This window comes from Myotis lucifugus, unplaced genomic scaffold, assembly GCF_000147115.1.
Source record: "Myotis lucifugus unplaced genomic scaffold, Myoluc2.0 scaffold_143, whole genome shotgun sequence".
In the NCBI taxonomy this organism is placed as follows: domain Eukaryota; kingdom Metazoa; phylum Chordata; class Mammalia; order Chiroptera; family Vespertilionidae; genus Myotis; species Myotis lucifugus.
The window spans coordinates 1,829,169-1,850,077 of NW_005871191.1; the positions used below are offsets into that span (position 1 = coordinate 1,829,169).

The 20,909-nt window shown below is 38.2% G+C and overlaps 1 protein-coding gene across 1 annotated transcript in view; it reads right to left on the reverse strand.

Moving 5' to 3' along the window:
• The window catches only part of ANO5 (anoctamin 5), a 68,653-nt gene that overhangs the window by 23,495 nt on the left and 24,249 nt on the right, over window positions 1-20,909 (reverse strand). The window contains 7 exon segments of the mRNA XM_023758900.1: window positions 1,260-1,334; window positions 3,373-3,524; window positions 7,997-8,057; window positions 8,145-8,250; window positions 8,604-8,738; window positions 11,194-11,309; window positions 15,643-15,756. Coding sequence (XP_023614668.1) covers window positions 1,260-1,334; window positions 3,373-3,524; window positions 7,997-8,057; window positions 8,145-8,250; window positions 8,604-8,738; window positions 11,194-11,309; window positions 15,643-15,756 — 759 coding nt within the window.

Genomic DNA, 20,909 nt, shown 5'->3' on the forward strand with positions numbered 1-20,909 from the left:
AACCAATGGATGATTCCCTCTAATCATTGATGTTTCTATCTCTCTCTCTCCCTCTCCCTTCCTCTCTCTGAAATCAATAAAAACATTTTTTTTAAAAGAATGTGTTTTGCATTTTTTAGGTTGTAAAGAAAAATAAAGAGAATTATGTGCCAGTGACTGGCCCACAAAGCCTAAAATATATCTGGCCTCTTTACTAAAAATGTTTGCCAACTTCTGCTCTAGATTGTAGTTAAACATGTAGCATGAAGATGACTTACTTTCCCAAGAAAAGTACATTTAAAGATTGTATTTCATTTCCCCTCAGAATGTTGCCATTAGTGGCCTGATAAACCAGACAGTTCAGATATTTGCATCTGTTTGGTATAAATTTTGTATACTTCCCATATTGCAAAAAAAAACCACAAAGATCTGGGGATGACTTTATATCAATGATTGGAGAATTTTACTCTGAAAGTTGAGGAACTGAACCAAACTGAATAAATAATAGAAATAAAAGACAGAATAATCTTTCTGGACACCACTTCAGAATATTTCTCTAGGAGTGTCCCAAATTGATTGTCACCTGCTTTATTCTATGGTCTTTCTTTAATGATTTTTATATTATCTAAAAAATGCAAATTTAAAATAGAAAAGTCAATACTTTCAATAAGAAATGTTAAAGGTAAGAAATTAAGAACTGGTGAAGTTAAGCTGTAGTCTACAATTGCTAATTTTTTATACTTCAACATGCTAAACTCTCAGAGGGTAACATACTTCTTTTTCTAAAATTAAAGTCCAATTGTAAGAAGGAACACTTTTGGAAAAGGTAGGGCAGGAAATAGATTATGGTGATCAAGGAATCATTTAGCTAAAAGGCATGGAGAAAACCTGATTCCCTCAAAATGGGATATAATAATTAAATTCTTCACGTAGATGAAGTAACATTTTTCTTTTGTGTTTTCTTCTCTTTGTGCAAATATTTTAAGTGGAGATAAAGATAAACTAATGATTTAAAAAAAACAAACATAAAAAACTAGCCAAATAATTTGCAATAAAATTGGGAAAGAGGGAGGGACAGGCTCTAAGATAAAGCACCTCTCTCTCTCACCCTAACTATTTTTCCAAGGTTCAACTATGGTGCATCCATGTAAATTACAGTTTATTTTATATAAGAGCTCTATTTAATATAAAGACTGTGGAGAGAAAAGTAAGGAAGGGACTTAAGGGCTGTTTCAGATTAAACTGTTGAGATAATCCTAATGTTTTTTTAAAATGCTTACCCATAACGTTACTGTGGCTCCTGATAAGAAGTACCATGGAATCCGATTCTTCAGAGGCATGTGAGGCTCCATCTCCTATAATTTTGAAGAAATCACAGCAAAATTCAGAATCTACCCACAATTTTGGGATTCCAAGTAGTAGTCAAAATCACAAAGACCAGTTAAATAAGAAACCTCCCAAAACCTCCCAAAAGGGTCCAGTATAGCTCATGGGAAGCTACATTTTAGCAATGGTCCCTTCCCTTTAGGTAGAATACTTCAGCACTCTTAGCTGAGATATTTTACATGTGATATGAGACATAATGAGTACACACTATTTCCTGAATGTTGAATTAGAGTGGTATTCAAGTAGATAGGAAATAAAGTCAAAATCTGAGGGCAGTTGCTTAAGTAGACACTTTAATGATGTTAAAATTCCATTAGAGGCCCGATGCATGACATTCATGCACTGGCAGTGGTGGGGCAGGGCGGGGGGGTGGCATCCCTCAGCCTGGCCTGCACCCTCTTGCAGTCCGGGACCCCTTGGTGTGATGTCTGACTGCTGGCTTAGGATTCCAGTAAACATGGGGGGGGGGGGGAGGCCGGACATCCCTCTCGCTGCACAGAATTGTTTGGAAAGATTAAGGAATAATTAGGAGCACTGCCTTGGGCACTCCCCTAAGTCGGAATTCAGATAAACAGGGCAGGCGGCCTTCCACACACTTCCCTTTTCTCAGATTGTCCTCCTTACAATTTTCCAACCAAGTCTCGTGTGCTCCCCAACAGATATACATAATATTGAAGAGGAAACTGGTCTTGCAAGGAGTGTCAGGCCATAAAAACTGTGAACAATACACTGCCCTGGAGCGGGCGGGGGAAGGTTGTTATCGCTGGCCCCAGGACAGGTCATCGGATATGGCCTGGGGACCCCCAACACCTGGGGCCCTTCCTGTAAGCCCATGAAAGGGGGCGGAACCATATCTGTAAGATAAAGACCCCAGAAGGTTATAAAAAGCGAACCCTCTGCATGTTTCTTCACTCTGGTTTGGAAATTATTCCTGGAGTCCACTAGTGTTAATAAATGGGGTCCCTCCCTTTATCTAGGAAGCGTGCTTGGTATTTCTTTGGTCTTCTACTACAATATCATTAGTATGACAATATCACTTGTGATATAATTTTATAATTTCAAACTGTTAATTTCACCCAAGTTGTTAATGTATTTCCTCAGGTGTTCTTCCCCCTTTATTCATTTATTGAATTTTGTAATGTTTCAATGCAATTTAATAAATGTTAAATGAATGCCTAAATTATGTAAAGAATTTTGAGTATTATGCTGCAAGAATAGTGTGCTGAACAAAGTAAGGAATGCTACTAAAAAGACTGTGTTAGAAACATATTATTTTCTGCCTTTAATAACATCTGGTAACAAAGTGGTTACAGATTATGGAAATGTAGGGACTCTAAGAATATGCAGCCAAGAGTCTAGTGTTTGATGGCAAAGTACCTTCTATTTTCACATGAAAAAAGGTGCCAAGAAGTCAAATTACTCAGTCAACCACATAGCTGGTTTGCCAGTCAAGTATCCCAAAATACAGACTTTCACCCCAAATAGCAGTGCAATGATCTTCCCATTATAATGAATTAAGAGAGACTAGTTGAATAAAATAATCACTCATAAGCCCACTATCTTAATACAATACTAATTTAATTTTTGCATATTATCTTTAGTTCCATGTATACATATTTATACACATATTTAAAGCCCAGAGCATACACACTTGTTTTCCATTTTTTTTTTAAATTGCACTTGGTATTAAAATAATGTCTTTCATGATGATTCTTTGGATTTACTTCAAAATAATCCAATGGCCATAAGGAGTAGGTGTATAAATAAAACAAGATTGTCCATGAATTAATATTAATTGAAGCTGTGTGATGGGTTCATCCTGGAGTCATTTTACTTGTCTATCTACTTTTCTATGTGTTTGAAATATAAGAGTAAGTAAGTAAGTTTATATGATTTATATGTTGGAGAATACTTAAAGGCAAATTAAAATAGACACCATTATTTGAGAGACAACCTACAGCAATGTGCCCATTGAGATAGGATGCTCATTTCAGTTTCCTAATCTACCTGAGTCACAGGATTCATTTTCCTCTTTTTACACATGGCTTCAAATTCTGGCCTCAGCTGAAGCTGCTGCTGCTCCTCCTCGAAGTCCACCAGGTCCCAATCACACTCCAGTCTGGCTTGACGCTGTTTCCAAAACTCCAAAAACAAGGTGACTATAGGAAAACAAAGTATAAAAACAAATACAATTAAGAGATGGAGAAATACAGTGAATAAGAAAATAACTGAGTTTTCCTTTATTTTGATTTATTGTATTTTTAATAGAATTTATTAACATTGGTTAATAAAACTACATAGATTTCAGCTGTATAATTACATGATACATCATCTATAAATATATGTGTGTTCACCACCCTAAGTGAGGTGCATAGTTTTCCTCTATTTTTTGATATGTTTTTATTAATTTTACAGAGAGAAAGGAAGGGAGAAAAAGGGAGAGACAGACAAAATGACAGAAAGACAAACATAAATGTGAGAGAGAAATATTAATCAGTTGCCTCCGGAACTTGTCCAGAGATCAAATTGAAAGCTAGGTATGTGCCCTAACTGGGAATCAAATCCACAACCTTTTGATGTACAGGGTGATGCTCCAACTAACTGAGCCACCAGGTCAGGGTCTCTATTTTTTAATATCAATTTGGTTGCATGATAGCAATTCTGTCACTATTATTTGATGATAGATTTATAAAATTCTTAATATTAACATAATTATGTAATAACATTGAAATGACTCATATATAAAATTTTGAGTTAATTCCTTAGACAACAGTCCATGCAAGAAAAAATTCAAATTAATTACTCTCTCTCTTCATTAAGATAATTTGAAGGAATAAACTTAACTTTTTATTAACAGCTAGATTTTGTTTGCAAAGTCAGTCTTTTACTGAAATTATTTAGTCTTTTAGTGAAATCATTCAAGCATTATACCTTAGTGAAATTTAAGAAAAATGTAAAAGCCATTTTATAACACATTCTCTCCCCTCTCCCTAAAATATGTATTTCATGTTCATTGCAGCATTATTTTCAATGGTCAAGTCATGAAACAACCTAAGTGTCCATGCATGGATGAATGGATAAAGAAAATGTGGTTTATATAAAGAATGGAATAATATTTTGTCATTAAGAAAGAAAATCCTGCCATTCTGCAACAACATGAATAGGACTTGAGGATATTATGCTAAGTAAGATAAGTCATACAGAGAAAGAGAAATAGTGTATGGTCTCACATGTGGAATTAAAAAAAAAAAGGCAAACTCATAGAAACAGTACAGTTTGGTGGTTGGTGATGGTGGGGGAAATGGGTGAAAATGGTCAAAAGATACAAATATCCACTTATAAGATTAGCAATTTTGGGGGATATAGAGTTAAAACTATATAGCATGGTTACTATAGTTAAAAATAATGTGTTATATATTTGAAAGTTACTAAGAGTTGATCTTAAATGTTCTCATCACAAAAATATTTGTAACTATGTGAAGTGATGTTAACTAAACTTACTGTATTAATCATTTCATATATATACATATAAACTCACTATATTGTAAACTTTAAACTAATAAAATATTATATGTCAATTATATCTCAATAAAAGTAGGAGGAAAAAGTGAAAGAGACCTAAATACCCAACAATAAACAACTAGTTAAATAAAGTGTAATAAGTTCATAAAAGTATAATAAGTTCATCTATTCAGTCATAAATACACATACATACACACACAACAAATGTACATATTCATTCTACAAAAGGAGTCCCATAATTCATGTTTGTTCTATAAAAAAGTAGGCTTAAAATTATATATAATACTAGAGGCCCGGTGCACAAAAATTTGTGCACTCGGGGGCGGGTCCCTCAGTCCGGCCTGTGTCCTCTTGCAGTCTGGGACCCCTCGGGGGATGACCACCTGCTGACTTAGGCCTTCTCCCCGGGGATTGGGCCTAAGCTAGCAATCAGACATTCCTCTGGCAGCCCGGCAGCCCTCGGGGGATGTCCACTTGCCAGCGGGGAGCAGACATAAGCTGCAGTCGTACATCCTTAGCGCTGCTGAGGAGGCGGGAGAGGCTCCCACCACCACCGCTGTATTGGCAGCCATCAGCCTGGATTGTGGCTGAGCAGAGCTCCTCCATGTGGGAGTGCACTGACCACAAGAGGGCAGCTCCTGCATTGAGCGTCTACCCCCTAGTGGTCAGTTTGTGTCATAGTGACCAGTCATTCCTAGTCTTTCTGCTGTTAGGGTCAGTTTGCATATTACCCTTTTACTATATAGGATAGAGGCCTGGTGCACAGGTGGGGGCCGGCTGGTTTGCCCTGAAAGGTGTCCTGGATCAGGGTGGGGGTCCCGCTTGGGTGCCTGGCCAGCCAGGGTGAGGGGCTGATGGGTGTTTGCAGCTGGTCACAACCCCTTCAGGGTGGGGTTCCCCACTGGGGTGTCTGGCCAGTCTTGATGAGGGGCTGAGGGCTGTTTTCAGGCTGGCCAAGCCGGCAACGGAAGCTCCCAGCCTCTCCTTTTTTTCTTTTTTTTTTTTAATTCTGGGATTTATTTACCTTCTATAATTGAAACTTTGTTGCTGCTCCAGCTCCCACGCCAGGGCCTGCTGAAAGCAGGAATCTGGGGTTTGTTTAGCATCTATAATTGCAACTTTGTTGCTTAGAGTGGAGCTCAGAGCTGGGCCACAGCAGGCGGGGAACCTTGGCTTCCTCCATTACTGGAGCAAGCAAGCCTCCTGCTAGCTTCAGCTGCATGGCTGTCGACCGCCATCTTGGTTGGGTTAATTTGCATATCCTGCTGATTAGCCAATGGGAAGCATAGCGGAGGTATGGTCAATTACCATGTTTGTCTATTATTAGATAGGATTATACCATTTATGTAAAGTTATATGAACACACACCCACACAGATAGGATAAAAGATTCTGAAAAATCATGGCCAAAATAATAATTCTATTTCTGGTGATTTTTAACATAATTGCCTTTCTGTTTCAATATACTACTTGAATTTCCTAAGATGGGTATTTATTTTCATTATAAACATGCCATTTTCTTTAAAAAAAGCATTCTTATCCTTCAGTACAGAGCTTAGTATGCATTACTTTCAGGTCTCAATCCCTAGAACGAGTGTTGTTTTCTCACATCTACTCTGCCAACTCATCCTTTGATTCAGCTTAATTGTTAACTAGTATTTGTACTAAAACAAACATCCTGAAAGTTCTGTTTTCATGAAATTTGGACAAGATCCTCAAAAACAAAAGCTAAATCAATTCACTGCTACAATAAACTTTTCTGAAAGAACTAACTAAAGATAGCACCTCCTCAAAATACAGTGTTGCTGGGAGCTCCGCATATGGTTGCTCTTCTATTTGTGATGAAATATAGAGCTGGTGGAGGTACACAATCTCTCTTAATGGAAACAACTGAAAATTACTAAATATGTTTACATTTGTGCACCTATCCTTCACTTCTGATTCCAATTAACAACAGAGGCAGGATTTGGCAGCCACATAATGGAGTACATCTCACAGCTTACCAAACTTGGGGTTTCTGGAGAATTATAAGATTTCTCTGTCCTCTTTGCTCGTTGAACCTGGGTGCTCTCTCTAGACCACAGCAGCCAGGCGGAAGTGACAGAAACCCTTCAATCCCTCTACTTCTCATACACATCAACACATTTTGTTGTCTTTTTGCCTGGATCAAGCTACCCTTGTCCTTTGCCCAGTTTTTAAGTGCACATATTTGTGTTTGCTAAATATTTTCTTTATTATTCAGGAAAAAAAGTATATTTTTTCCAAGTCCTCTGAATTTTGGGGCATGTTTTAGAAGTCTGCAGGATTTCCTATCTGATGGTAGAAACAACTTCTTCACACTTCTACTTCCCATGTGATATCCTGGAATATTTCTAAAATTAAGGGCTATTCCACTTTAGATCTACTTCCAAATCTATTTGAAAGTTTTTATCAAATAGATCTGAAAGCTGGCACTAGAATTAGCCACAGTGAACTTAGATTCAAACACCAACATATTAACCCTCTATACATTTTAAAAATTCTTATTCTAGTTTGTTTCCATGATTCAATATCCTCTAGCTACCAAATATGTGTTTATTCTCTCCTGAATTAACTACTTATTGACCCTGATTTTTATCATAGTTCTGGGAAACACTGTGAGCTGAATACATATGAAGTTTAAAAAATTATGTTGTCTCTGCCTGACCAGCGTGACTCAGTGGTTGAGCGTCAACCTATGGACCAGGAGGTTATGGTTGGATTCCCTGTCAGTGCACATCCCTGGGTTGCAGGCTCAATCCCCACTGTGAGGCGGGCAGGAGGCAGCTGATCAATGATTCTCTCTCATTATTGATGTTTCTATCTCTCTCTCACTTTCCCTTCCTCTCTGAAATCAAGAAAAATATATTAAAAAAATAATGTCTCTCAGAGAAAGGAGCAGGTGATTATAGAGGCTTTTTTCTTCCTTTTTGACCAAGGACCAAGGATTAAAGACCACTGTTTGGAAGCCATCAGTGTATTGATGCTAGATACAAATACCTGCATCTAAAATCACCTTTGGTATGTTATACATATGGGCCATATACCAAATAACATGGAGAAAGCTATTTTTTATGTGACTATATACTCACCCCAAATTCCCATGAATATTGCAAAGAACACTGTGGACTCATTATCAAATAAATGAGAGACCTGTAAAAACAAAAATAACATCACAAAGACAATTTCGTTTCCAATGCAAAAGGAGGGAAATTACATTTTACCAAAATACATACATACCTTTGAAGACAAACATGTAGTATTTAGTCTCCAAAAATCACACAATAGATCACAGAGTGGGCACATGATAATCTGACCTCCAATCTTAGGGTCACAGACTTCAATGCTGCAGAGGGAACAGCAAAGTTATCTTAAAAGTAATGTGTGTTTGGGTGAGAGTCCAAAGCTATTCTGATCAGAACAACTTTTCATACAGCTTCTCATATGGCAGAAGGGGGAGTGAAGCAGCAATTTCTTCAAGTTATGCTTTGAAGAGCAGAATCTTTAGAACTAGTCCTTAAAAACAGATTTTTCATAAAACATCTAGTGAGGGGGGCTGTTTGGGTCTTTTTCAGAAACATCCCTGATCTGCTGCCATAAAGAAACATTTCAAAACAAATGCCAGGAAAAATAATAACATGTTTCAATTAGCATAAGATCAAGACATTCTCTCTACTTTGGCAACTCAGCTGCACTTACCTCGCTGTGTTAGAATGAATGGAAAATAAGCCATAAATAAAACAAGCTAAACCAACTACAGCTGCAAGGACCAGCATTTCTGTGTAAAATCCGAGAAAGACAAAATACATGCCAATTTTTTCTCCAAAATAATTCCTGTAAAAGAGGATAAAAATAGAATCAGAGGTTGAAAGAATTACATAGACCAGACAGCCTTTGTTTTGCATTCAGACAAACCTTTATTCTAATTTTGGCTCCACAATTTTCTGGACATATAATTTTGGTAAAGTTACTAAACTCTCTGAACTTTAGCTTCCACGCCATAAAATGCAGGATGATGTTTATCCGAAGAATTGGTGTAAGGATTAAAAGAGATAACATATTTAAGTAGGAAGCCAACTGAAAGTTAAGTTTTAATTTTGAAATAATACAGGAATTTGAAAAGTTTTTAAATTTAAAGAACTTTGCATGTTTGAAATGAAATGGAGAACATTCTGCAATGTAATTTCTAGCACTTAATTTAACAACTCAAAATGACACGCACAATCTGCACAGACTTGTGCTTTATCTCTCTTTCTGACATTGAGGAAGTTACTCTGACCATCTATTAAGGAAGAGTGGTTGTATTTACAAAGCTCCATTTCCCCCAAGTTTGGATCTCTGATGGATACAGTACTATAGAATTGTGAGGCAGGCAGCACACCACAGGATTAAAAGTGACTGCTCAGTAAAAGTTCCATAAAATATACAGTTCAGCTCTTGCTTACAAAGAGGTGAAGAGTGACAGCATTACTTGGCATAAATGTTAAAGTCTTACACCAAGCTTTTTGTTGTGGTTGTTTTTTTAAAACCCAGTATCCCTTAAAGAATCCTTCAAGAAACCCGAGAACATAGATCAGCTCACCAAATCCATAAATTCTTTCCAGTTTCCTAATAGCATGCTATTTATAAACCTATTACAGCACATAATATGAAATTGTAGTAATTTCAAAAAGAAGGCAGATCTGAACATAAAGGCATAATCTTAATCTCCCAATGAGAAGATTAAAAAAATTTTCTCATAGTCAATATTAATTTTATTTAACTTCCCATTCTTCAGTTTTCAAAATGTCTAATCATTTCAAATTAAACAGGCATCTTACTGCTTGCACCATCTTTCATTCTTTTCAGTGATATTTTTGCAATGTTGTTTTTTTTCTTTTTCTGCTCTTCAAATGACTATAGACTTAAAAATAAATTGTAATTATATCATATTCTCTTATTAATCTGCCACCCTAATTTCCTGAGGTTCCACTCACACTTAGGATGAATAAAAACTTGCTTTTTTTCTCCTGTTTTCTTTTTGCTAAAAAAAGCAATTATTGTAATACTGCATACCATCAAACATTTTTAAAAAGAGAAAAAAAATTGATTTTGTGGTGTTTACTATTTATCATGTCTATTTCCATTTGATGTTTTAAAAAACACAGAATCAATCATTTTTGAAGACATAACTATTACTGTAAAAATTCTTCAAGAACTCATAGAGAAAGCTGAGTATTTAAACAACCTTATTTTTAAAGAATTACATTTTCCTCCCTTTCAAATAGCAGAATCTTATTCCTTGAAAATAAAAAAGTCCTCAAGAAATAAAGTTCATATAATGATTTACAGAAACATTAGTTTATATGCTCCAGCTATCTTTTATCCTTAAAAGTTTCCCCTTATTTGCTTAGAGAAAACTGTTGTGATAACATTTCAATTGATTTGGATGTTTGCATCAAAATCAGTCTCCTAAAAAGGATGCCATACAAGCATTGCAGTAGAAACATTAATCACCAAAAGAATTGTTCTAATCTGATTATTCCTTTACTGAAATCATAGCAGGAGGCCCCTAATATCCTGTATGTATGTAGTATTGTAATGGTTTGAAGCAGCAGCCTGGAGCCATAGTCTTCTTACTTAACTAATAAAACTGCCTGAGAAATTGTCTGAGAGCATGGATCTCAGACAGGCTCAGACACCAAGCTTGTCAACTGCCTGAGCCCAAAAATGAAAGAAGAAAAACAACAACAACAAAAAAAGAGGTTATAGAGCAATTGTCTTCACACACACACACACACACACACACACACACACACACAGAGCTATACACAACCTTTCTGCTATCATCTAAATTCCAGGAATGAGAGGAAAACGAAACAAAAATATTATGTATTAAGCAGTAAGTGCTAGCTCCTGTGCTAAAAACGTATATCTCATTTAAGAATGAAATAACCCCAAAAGGAAAGTACTAGTCATTCCCATTTTACAAATGAGCGTCATAGATGTTAAGAACTTGAACAAGTTTAGATAGCTTCTAGGAGGGAGAACTTAGACTTGAACCCAGCCTACCTAAATACCAAGGCCCAACCTCTGAGCCACTGAGCTATCTCTGCAGGGTGGTTAATAGCATTCTGGTAACAGCACTGTGTTCACAAAGGAATGACTAAATGATAGTGTAGATACAAAATTGGGAAGGTGTAAAATATAGTGGGTAATAGTAGTAAAAAGAATGGAATATGATGCCACTGTAAATAAAATCACATGATCAAGTTTTAATCATCAGTGTGATCTTATGTAAGAAACTTACCTAATCAAGTCGAAAGGCTGCTCCTTGTAAAAATAGGAAAACCGAGCCCAGTTCTGGAAAAGTATGTACCTTTGGTTGGTAGGATTAGGAGGTTCTGATGGCTTCCAATATTGACCCTACAAATATTCAAGAAGAAAGTACATTAATGACCAAGCAAAAAATGAGGGTGAAAAGTAAACAAACACAGCTTTTATGAGGTTAGTGAAATATAAAAGTATTTTTGACCTTGTTTTTAGACTGGGATTTTCATGTGAAAATGAATGAATGTGAAATTATTTACTAAAATCTATAATCCTATATAATAAAAGGGTAATATGCAAATCAACCAAACAGCAGAATGACTGGTCTCTATGATGTGCACTGACCACCAGGGCCAGACGCTCAATGCAGGAACTGCCCCCTGGTGATCAGTGTGCTCCCACAGGGGGAACACTGCTCAACCACAAGCTGGGCTGACGGCTGGAGAGCGCAGTGGCAGTGGCGGGAGTCTCTCATGCCTCTGTGGCAATGCTAAGGATGTCCAACTGCGGCTTAGCCCTGCCCCCTCGGACATCCCCCAAGGGCTCCCAGACTGCTAAAGGGTGCAGGTCAGGCTGAGAGACCCCTACTCCCCACCCCCGAGTGCATGAACGTCATGCACCAGGCCTCTAGTAAACTATAATAATAGTGATTTATTTATTAAATTCTCACACCCAATTATTTAAAAATGCAAGTTTAAAGGCTCTGGCTTTACTCAAGCTATTCTTTTCACCAGGAGTACCCTTTCTGTTCTACTCAAATCCAACATAATATGCACAGCTCAAGATGCATATGAATTATATACCTGGCTGGGACTTTAGAAATAAGCTAACACTTTCATTGTAGAGATTGAAAGATAAACCCCAAGAGCAGTTAAATGGGTGATCCAAAGTCATACTGCTATGACAGGAATCCCCTCTAGGGAACCTGTCTTATCTGCACTGATATCCATTTCCCAAAGACCTTAACATCTATACAACAAACTTTAGCACTTAAGAGTCTCAGTACTGCTTCATGCCTAAGTTCTCTCTCCACTGTTAGGTATTGTGCAAGGTTATTAACACCCCTCAGCAGAACACGGCCTACCCAGCTATTCAATACGTTCTTTGTAACTGCTCGCCTAGACAAGTGAACTGCTCAAGACAGCAATAAATAAACACCAAATTAAGCACATGTGAATATCTCTATGTGATAATGTGTAACATTTTATATTATCCAGATTCCAACAGTTTTCTTCTTCTGTAGTTAATCCTACTGAATCTTGAGGACTGAAATAGAAAAAGAAGCAGCCTATCTGTGTATCTGGAAAAATGATTCTCTAAAGTACATAAAGGAAAATCCAGCATATAAACTTGAATTCAGGGGGAAGGGAAGAAATAAAAAGTAAAATTAGCCCTAACCAGTTTGGCTCAGTGGATAGAACGTCAGCCTGTGGACTGATGGGTCCCAGGTCCGTTTCCATCAAGGGTATGTACTGTGGTTGTGGGCACATCCCCAGTAGAATGTGTGCAGGAGGCAGCTGATTGATGTTTCTCTCTCATCGATGTTTCTAACTCTCTATCCCTCTCCCTTCCTCTGTTTAAAAAAAAAAATCAATAAAATATATTTTTTAAAAAAAATAGATTAACAGTAAATTAAAGCTCTCACTAACAATGCTGCAGTAATACTGATTTTCCAATAAGCATACTGGAAGGCTAGATGTATGGATTAAAATTTTTGGTGATTGAGGATATTTGGTCTTTTTAGTTTGGCTTTATGAACTTGGATTAGGAAGAGAATTAATGCTCTAAAAATAAACAATCCTCAAAATCTTCAAAGAACTGAATGAGCCCTTATGTGAAAAAAATTGACAAAAAAAATGCATTGCCAATGTTCACTAACCTACTATAGATCTCTCTATTTATGCCCATGGCATTTTTTAGAATTCATAATCTTCTAGAATTTATTTTGCCCCAGGGAAAAAATATGGGAGAAGGGAAGGGGCAAGGCTTGGAAGGGTGGGGAGGATGGTTTCGCCTGAATTGATACTCCTGTTGAAAAGAGTATTCATTCAGGGAAAATTCTGCTGCACCCTTATAGGAACCAAACCACAGATAATCAACTAAACAGTATTGAACTGAGGAGAGTCAATTAGCATGTTGCTGAATGAATACTGACAGAGGACAGTTGGCACAACAGTGTAAGTCCCAGAACAGAGAGAGCTTGGCTTTGGGTTTTTCAAAACTACAACAACAACACTGCCTTCAAAAACATGAGCAATGACTTAGATGCCACCTGTTTAAATGGAAACACTTGGTTCTTCTATATTCCTAAGGAATGTGTTTCTCCAACAGAGAGCATGTCATTAAAAAGTCTTTTATAAGTATGGAAGAATAAAACAGGAATAAAATAAATGAAAGTTCCAAAAGATGATGTCAAAATAGTTTATATATATTTAGCTATATGATTTCTACTTCCAATGGGTGGTGATATTTAGACATGTAATATCTAACAGGAAAGTTTTCCCTCAGAAGCCCCCAGAAACTAGGCTGTCAAGATTTCAGGTTTGGTTGAACGGGGCATCATAAAAAAATGTCACTTCCTCATTGATCTTATAAAGCTCAATAATTTTGTACAATGATCTGACAGCCTCAAAGAATCATTCTTGTGAATTTCAGTTATTTGTCTGAATCTTTCTTATGGACTGACTAGAGGCCTGGTGCACAAAAATTTGTGCACTTGGGGGGGGTCCCTCAGTCTGCCCTGTGCCCTGTCGCAGTCTGGGACCCCTCGGGGGATGAGCACCTGCTGGCTTAGGCCCGCTCCCCAGGGGATTGGGCCTAAGCTGGCAGTCAGACATCCATCTGGCAGCCTGGGAGCCCTCGGAGGATGTCCACTTGCCAGCGGGGAGCAGGCCTAGCAGCAGTCGGACATCCTTAGCGCTGCTGAGGAGGCGCGAGAGGCTCCCACCACAACCACTGTACTGGGAGCCATCAGCCTGGCTTGTGGCTGAGCAGAGCTCCCCCATGTGAGAGCGCCCTGACCACCAGAGGGCAGCTCCTGCATTGAGCGTCTGCCCCTGGTGGTCAGTGTGTGTCATAGTGACCAGTCATTCCCAGTCTCTCTGCTGTTAGGGTCAATTTGCATATTACCCTTTTATTATATAGGATAGAGGCCTGGTGCACAGGTTGGGGCCAGCTAGTTTGCCCTGAAGGGTGTCCCGGATCAGGGTGGGGATCCTGCTGGGCTGACTGGCCAGCCTGAGTGAGGGGCTGATGGCTGTTTGCAGGAGGCCCACAGCCCCTTCAGGGTGGGGGTCCCCACTGGGGTACCTGGCCAGCCTGGGTGAGGGGCTGATGGCTGTTTGCAGGATGCCCACAGCCCCTTCAGGGTGGGGGTCCCCACTGGGGTGCCTGGCCAGCCTGGGTGAGGGGCTGATGGCTGTTTTCAGGCTGGCCACACCCCTTTTAGGGTTGGGAGTCCCCATTGGGGTGCCTGGCCAGACTGGGTGAGGGGCTGAGGGCCGTTTTCAGGCTGGCCAAGTCCCCCCAGCAACAGAAGCTCCCAGCCTCTCCTTTTTTTCTTTTTTTTATTCTGGGATTTATTTACCTTCTATAATTGAAACTTTGTAGCCTTGAGAGGAGCTCAGAGTCGGCCAGTGTGGGTGGAAGGGAAGCTTGGTAACCTCCATCGCCAGGGGCAACCCACGCCTCCTGCTCGCTCCAGCTCCGTGGCCACGGCTGGCTGAAAGCAGGTATCTGGGGTTTATTTACCTTGCATATAGTCACTCTGTTTGGCTGGTGGGTATGGCTTAAGGCATAGCAAAGGTATGGTCAATTTGCATGTTTGTCTTTTTATTAGTGTATCTGTCTTTAGCTTGTTTTGAAGTTGTGTACATGCTTTATTTCCCAGAAATTCCTAGTCTATGAGTGACTCATTGATGTCTTCCAATGATACCTAACAGAATGCTTTATATACAATTAAAACAAATTATTCCTTTGATGACTAAATATGTGCATGCATTAAGTGCATTCATGTAATTTAAATTCTTTACAGCTTTAAAACTTTATGATAAAAGATCTGATAAATTCAGATAGAAATTCTAAATGTTATACTCTAAAATGTTTTACTATAACTGCATTTTCAATATGGGTCCTAAAAAAGTCATGTGCAAATGTAATAATTTTCCCCAAATGAATTTATTTCCATTAAAACTTCAGTGTGAAGAAATGTTAACTCTATTTCAGAGTACTTATAATTATACATTCTCTCTCTGCCTCCTCTCAGCTTGGAACTAGGGTACATTTGGGGGATTTTCCCAACACATGAGAGAATTAAGCAACCTGTCAAAAAAGAGAAAGCAAAGGGAAGATTCTCTCTCCCAATAGGGCAACCTCTGAATGTGTGAGAGGGAAAATGGGCTCAGTATTTCAAAACCAAACTAAGACTTACATCATGGAGTGGATAGGCAGCTGAATAAGTGTTAGAAGTCAGCAGTCTTTCAATCCCAAACTTTTTCTTCCCTTCTTCTATGCCAAAAGGACATCGGGTAAGAATATAATAAACCTGTAAGATAAGCATAAAGAGGCACACATTTCATAACTTTTTTGACATTTTTGTCAAGCACAATTTAAATATGTCTACTTTGTCTGAATGTAGATAGGGGCTCTGATTACAGAAAGAATCTTCCCTTTGTTGTTTGGGGGAAAAGGTGGAGGGTGGGACTATTTGGAGTTTGCAGGTATTTCAGCTCCTGGGTATGAGAGCCTCCTATTCCTATAGGCAGCGGTTCTCAACCTATGGGTCGTGACTCTTTTGGCGGTCAAACGACTCTTTCACAGGGGTTGCCTAAGACCATCCTGCATATCAGATATTTACATTATGATTCATAACAGTAGCAACATTACAGTTATGAAGTAGCAACGAAAATAATTTTATGGTTGGGTCACAACTTGAGGAACTGTATTTAAAGGGCCAGAAGGTTGAGAACCACTGCCTTAGGGAGAGTAGAGAGTGAATCATAACTTATTTTGCTTCTTATTTCCCACAATCCTCTGGAAGTCTATTGTGCCAGAATTCCTGCCATAATTAGGGCTTCAAGTTGGAGTCTAATGTCACCACCACCAATTCAACTAGGGGAATATAGAGTAGAAATGATATTTGGACAAGCTGTCTCAAATACTTCTTTGTACACTGATGATCTATTTTCCCTGTTATCTGAATTTATTAACTCAGATTATCCTTTCTCTATAATTATTGTGCAATCACTCATATCTTTAATCAGTTTTCTCTTCTATATACTGTAGACTTTGGTGTCTTCTGCTCTTATATGTCTGTCAATTCAATCTTACCTGCTTTTTGTGTTCCAGCAACTTTTCAGAATTTCTGCCTTTCTGATTGTATTTACATCATTATTATTTATATCAGTTTCTTAAATTGAGTATTTAGTAGGGGTGAGTTCAATTAAAATAGGTTGTACTTAGGACAAATAGGAAAAAAGCCAGCCAAATACAAAATTTAAAAATCCGGTGGGACTTCAGATATTTAAAGTTAATCTAGTACACCAAAAACTAATACAATGAGCCCACTTGGCGTGCCTCAGTGGTTGAGCATCAACCTATGAACCAGGAGCTTGTGGTTTGATTCCTGGTCAGGGCACATGCCCAGGTTGTGGGCTCGATCCCCAGCATGAGGCATGCAGGAGGCAGCCAATCAATGATTCTCTCTCATCCTTGATGTTTCTATCTCTCTCTCCCTGTCCCTTCTTCTCTGAAATCAATACAAATATAAAAAATAAAAGAAGTTTTATATTTTTGGATAAAGACAACTAACCCAGATAAACACTTCAATTACCAGTTGAATTTGTGATGAATAACGTGGCAAATGGTTCTGTCAAATCAGAGTAGGAGGTGAGGGTTATGAATATTCTTTAAGTCATATGAGGAAGGGTGGTTCTCTATGTGAGCAGTTTCCCAGAATGAGAACAGTGGGGGTTTTCTTTAACTGTTCCTGTTTTCTAAGACTACAGAACACAGGTAAAGTTCAACATGGTCAGCACTGATACAAAAATAGACAAAGAGGTCAAAGGCATAGAATCAAGCCCCTCAGAAGACCCATGCCTATAGTGAGTTATAATAAAAGTAGAATTGTAAGATAGTATTAAAAAAGTCTGAGTGTTTTCAGTAATTGGAGCAAGTTAAATGACTATACATATGGGGGAAATGGACTCCATCTCACACCACACACAACAATTTTTTCCAGGTGGATAGCGGTTCTCATTGTGAAAATCAAAATAATATAACTCATAGAAGATAATGTAGGAAATTAACTGCATGATCTTGTTGGCAAAGTTTAAGAGCATTATTTATAAAGCAAAGGCTTGAGACAGTGGACTACATTGAAATTAAAAACATCTGTTCAGCCCTAGCTGGTTTGGCTCAATGGATAGAGCATCAGCCTGCAGACTGAAAGGTCCCTGGTTCGATTTCAGTCAAGGGCACATGCCAAGGTTGTAGGCTTGATCCCCAGTAGGGGGCAAGCAGGAGGCAACTGATCAATGATTCTCTCTCATCATTGATGTTTCTATCCCTCTCCCTTCCTCTCTGAAATCAATAAAAATATATTTAAAAAAACAAAACAAAGAAAACACCTGTTCATCAAAAGCAACCATTAAAAAAAAGAGAGAGGCCCTAACCGGTTTGGCTCAGTGGATAGAGCATCGGCCTGTGGACTCAAGGGTCCTGGTTTCGATTCCAGTCAAGGGCATGTACCTTGGTTGAGGGCACATCCCCAGTGGGGAGTGTGCAGGAGGCAGCTGATCGATGTTTCTCCCTCATCGATGTTTCTAACTCTCTATCCCTCTCCCTTCCTCTCTGTAAAAAATCAATAAAATACATTTAAAAAAATAAATAAATTAAAAAAAGAGAGAGAAGCACAAAGTAGGAAAAGATCAATAAAATATATAATAAATGGAAATAAAAACAGTTGTTACAAATCAACAAGCGAAGACTTAATTTAAAAACAGACAAGAGACTTTTGCAGGGATTTCATAGAAATGCTTTATCTAAATGACCAATAAACATATACATGGAGATCAATCTCCTTCCTATCAGAGAAATGCAAATTAAAACCATAATAAAACACATACACAATTTCCATACAAAACAACACAAATAAATGGGAAGAAGCTCATACAAAGCTAAGTTAACCATTCGAATAAATGCTGAGCCAAATGCTGTATGATTCTTTTGTTTTTGTTTTTGTTTTTTGCTTATTTGTTTTAATTTAAAATGATCTCTGCTGTGAGAAATTACAGTTGATCTCTGCTCCAGAGAATGGAATAGTGATTGGGAGAAGGCACTAAGGTTTCTGGGGTGTTAGAAATATCTTCTCTTTTGATGTGGGTGGGGATTACATGGCTGTGCATTTTGTGATAACTCAGTGAGATGTACATTTATGACTTGTGGGTCCTTCTCTATTTATGTTACTAGGATTCTAAATTAGTACATCTTTTTATAAAGCAGGAAAGTGCAGTCTGTATAAAATTTTAAATGTGTGTGCATTTAGATTTAGAAATTTAATGTGGTATCCATCTTGCAGAAAAATTTATATATATGTTGAAATATGTAAATATTATGCTGTAAAGGGCAGAATTGTTTGTAATATCAGAAGAGTTGGAAGCAAACTCAATGGCTGTCGGAAGTGGAAATGTTTAATAGAATTATGTTACATTTATGTAAGATGTTACAAAATGCAGATTGTGAGGGGCATATATCACATGGTTGTGAATATATTTTAAAAAGTATGAAATTCCATACCAATGTAAATGCTCTTGCAATACTGTTCAATCTGTACATACATAAACTATAGTGGTTGGGATGAAGTTAGTAAGGAAAGGACTTTTCTACATTACCCTCCCAAAGAACTTCCTCAACAGAGCAAGAATAGTATTGCTTTATGAGAGGAAATTATTGAATTTTAAAACTAAATTAACCTAAGGTACTGACACTCTTTACAAACAACAACTACAGATGAATGAATACTGACATTTCTGTTCCTGATCAAGTTCCTAATTTGTCCCTACAGAGTCACTGGTCTTTTGTTAGCAACTTTTCAGTGTAACACGGATATCTGAAGTACTTCACAGTTTATGAGTGTCTCACAGACATTCTTTTATTTCATTCTCCCAATATTTCCAGTATTATCATTCTCTCTATTTTAAAAGAGGTTATATATTTAGAAAGAAGCAGACACATGACCTGAAACCAGATTTTCTGATTCCATGCCATGTGCTCTTTATTTATTTACCTATAGGCTGCCTCCTAGATTTGTTGTTGTTATTTAATCTTGGTAGAAAAGGGGACACAATTTTTAGTTTGTAGATTCATACCATTATACATTAATTCTAGGCATTACATTTTATTTAATATTTCTGTCAGTGAATTATTAAAAAATAGAGGTAGGAACTAGAAAACTTATTATTTTAAAATCCTTCTAAGACACTTAAAAGTACTGAACCTAAAGGGAATGAAGTCTTCAATTGCTCAGGGAAACAGAGTAAGTAAAATCAAGGGAAGGGTCTTTTGATTGTTAGAACCCTGGTGACTACATTAATATGCAATAGAGAGAAGGTGTAAGAGCAACAAAGAACCTGCATTTTTTCCCCCTCTAAAATCACACCAGTAGAAATAATATCTAACACTTACTGAGCACTTACTATATTTCAGAAACTGTTAAAGCTTTCATACCTAAACTCAATTCTCAGGGTAATGAGAGGTAGATATTATTCCTATCTTAACACAAAGAAACTATGGCACAGAAATGTGATTCTTTAGAAGAGAGGTTTTAATGGTGAACTTAAAGATCCTAGGACTACAAATGGAGACGAAATATTATTATTGAAAAGACTAAAATAGTCTTAATGAAAAGAAAAAGTTCTGTGGTTTCTCAAATGCTATCCTATCTAATAAAAGACAAAAAGGGTAATTAACCATATCTCCGCTACACTTCCCATTGGCTAATCAGCGAGATATGCAAATTAACTGCCAACCAAGATGGCGGCCGGCAGCCACCAGCTGAAGCGAGCAGGAGATTTGCTTGCTCCAGTGATGGAGGAAGCCAAGGTTCCCCACCTGCCGCAGCCTGGCTCAGAGCTCTGAAAGCAACTAAGTTTCAATTATAGAAGCTAACAGACCCCAGATACATGCTTTCAGCCGGCCGTGGCCATGGAGCTGGAGCGGGCTCTTAGCTCCAGTGTCGGCAACATAGTTTCAATTATAGAAGCTAAACATACCCCAGATACCTGCTTTCAGCCAGCCGCGGCCTCAGAGCTGGAGCGAGCAGGATGGCAACAGAGTTTTAATTATAGAAGGTAAATAAATCCCAGAATAAAAAAAAAAGAAAGAAAGGAGAGGCTGGGAGCTTTAGTCACAGGTCAGCCTGAAAACGGCCCTCAGCCCCTCACCCAGACTGGCCAGGCACCCCAGTGGGGACCCCCACCCTGTAGGGGGTGTGGCCAGCTGCAAACAGCCATCAGCCCCTCACCCAGGCTGGCCAGGCACCCAAGCGGGACCCCCAACCTGATCCGGGACACCCTTCAGGGCAAACCAGCCGACCCCCACCTGTGCACCAAGCCTCTATCCTATATAGTAAAAGGGTAATATGCAAACTGACCCTAACAGCAGAAAGACTGGGAATGACTGGTCACTATGACACACACT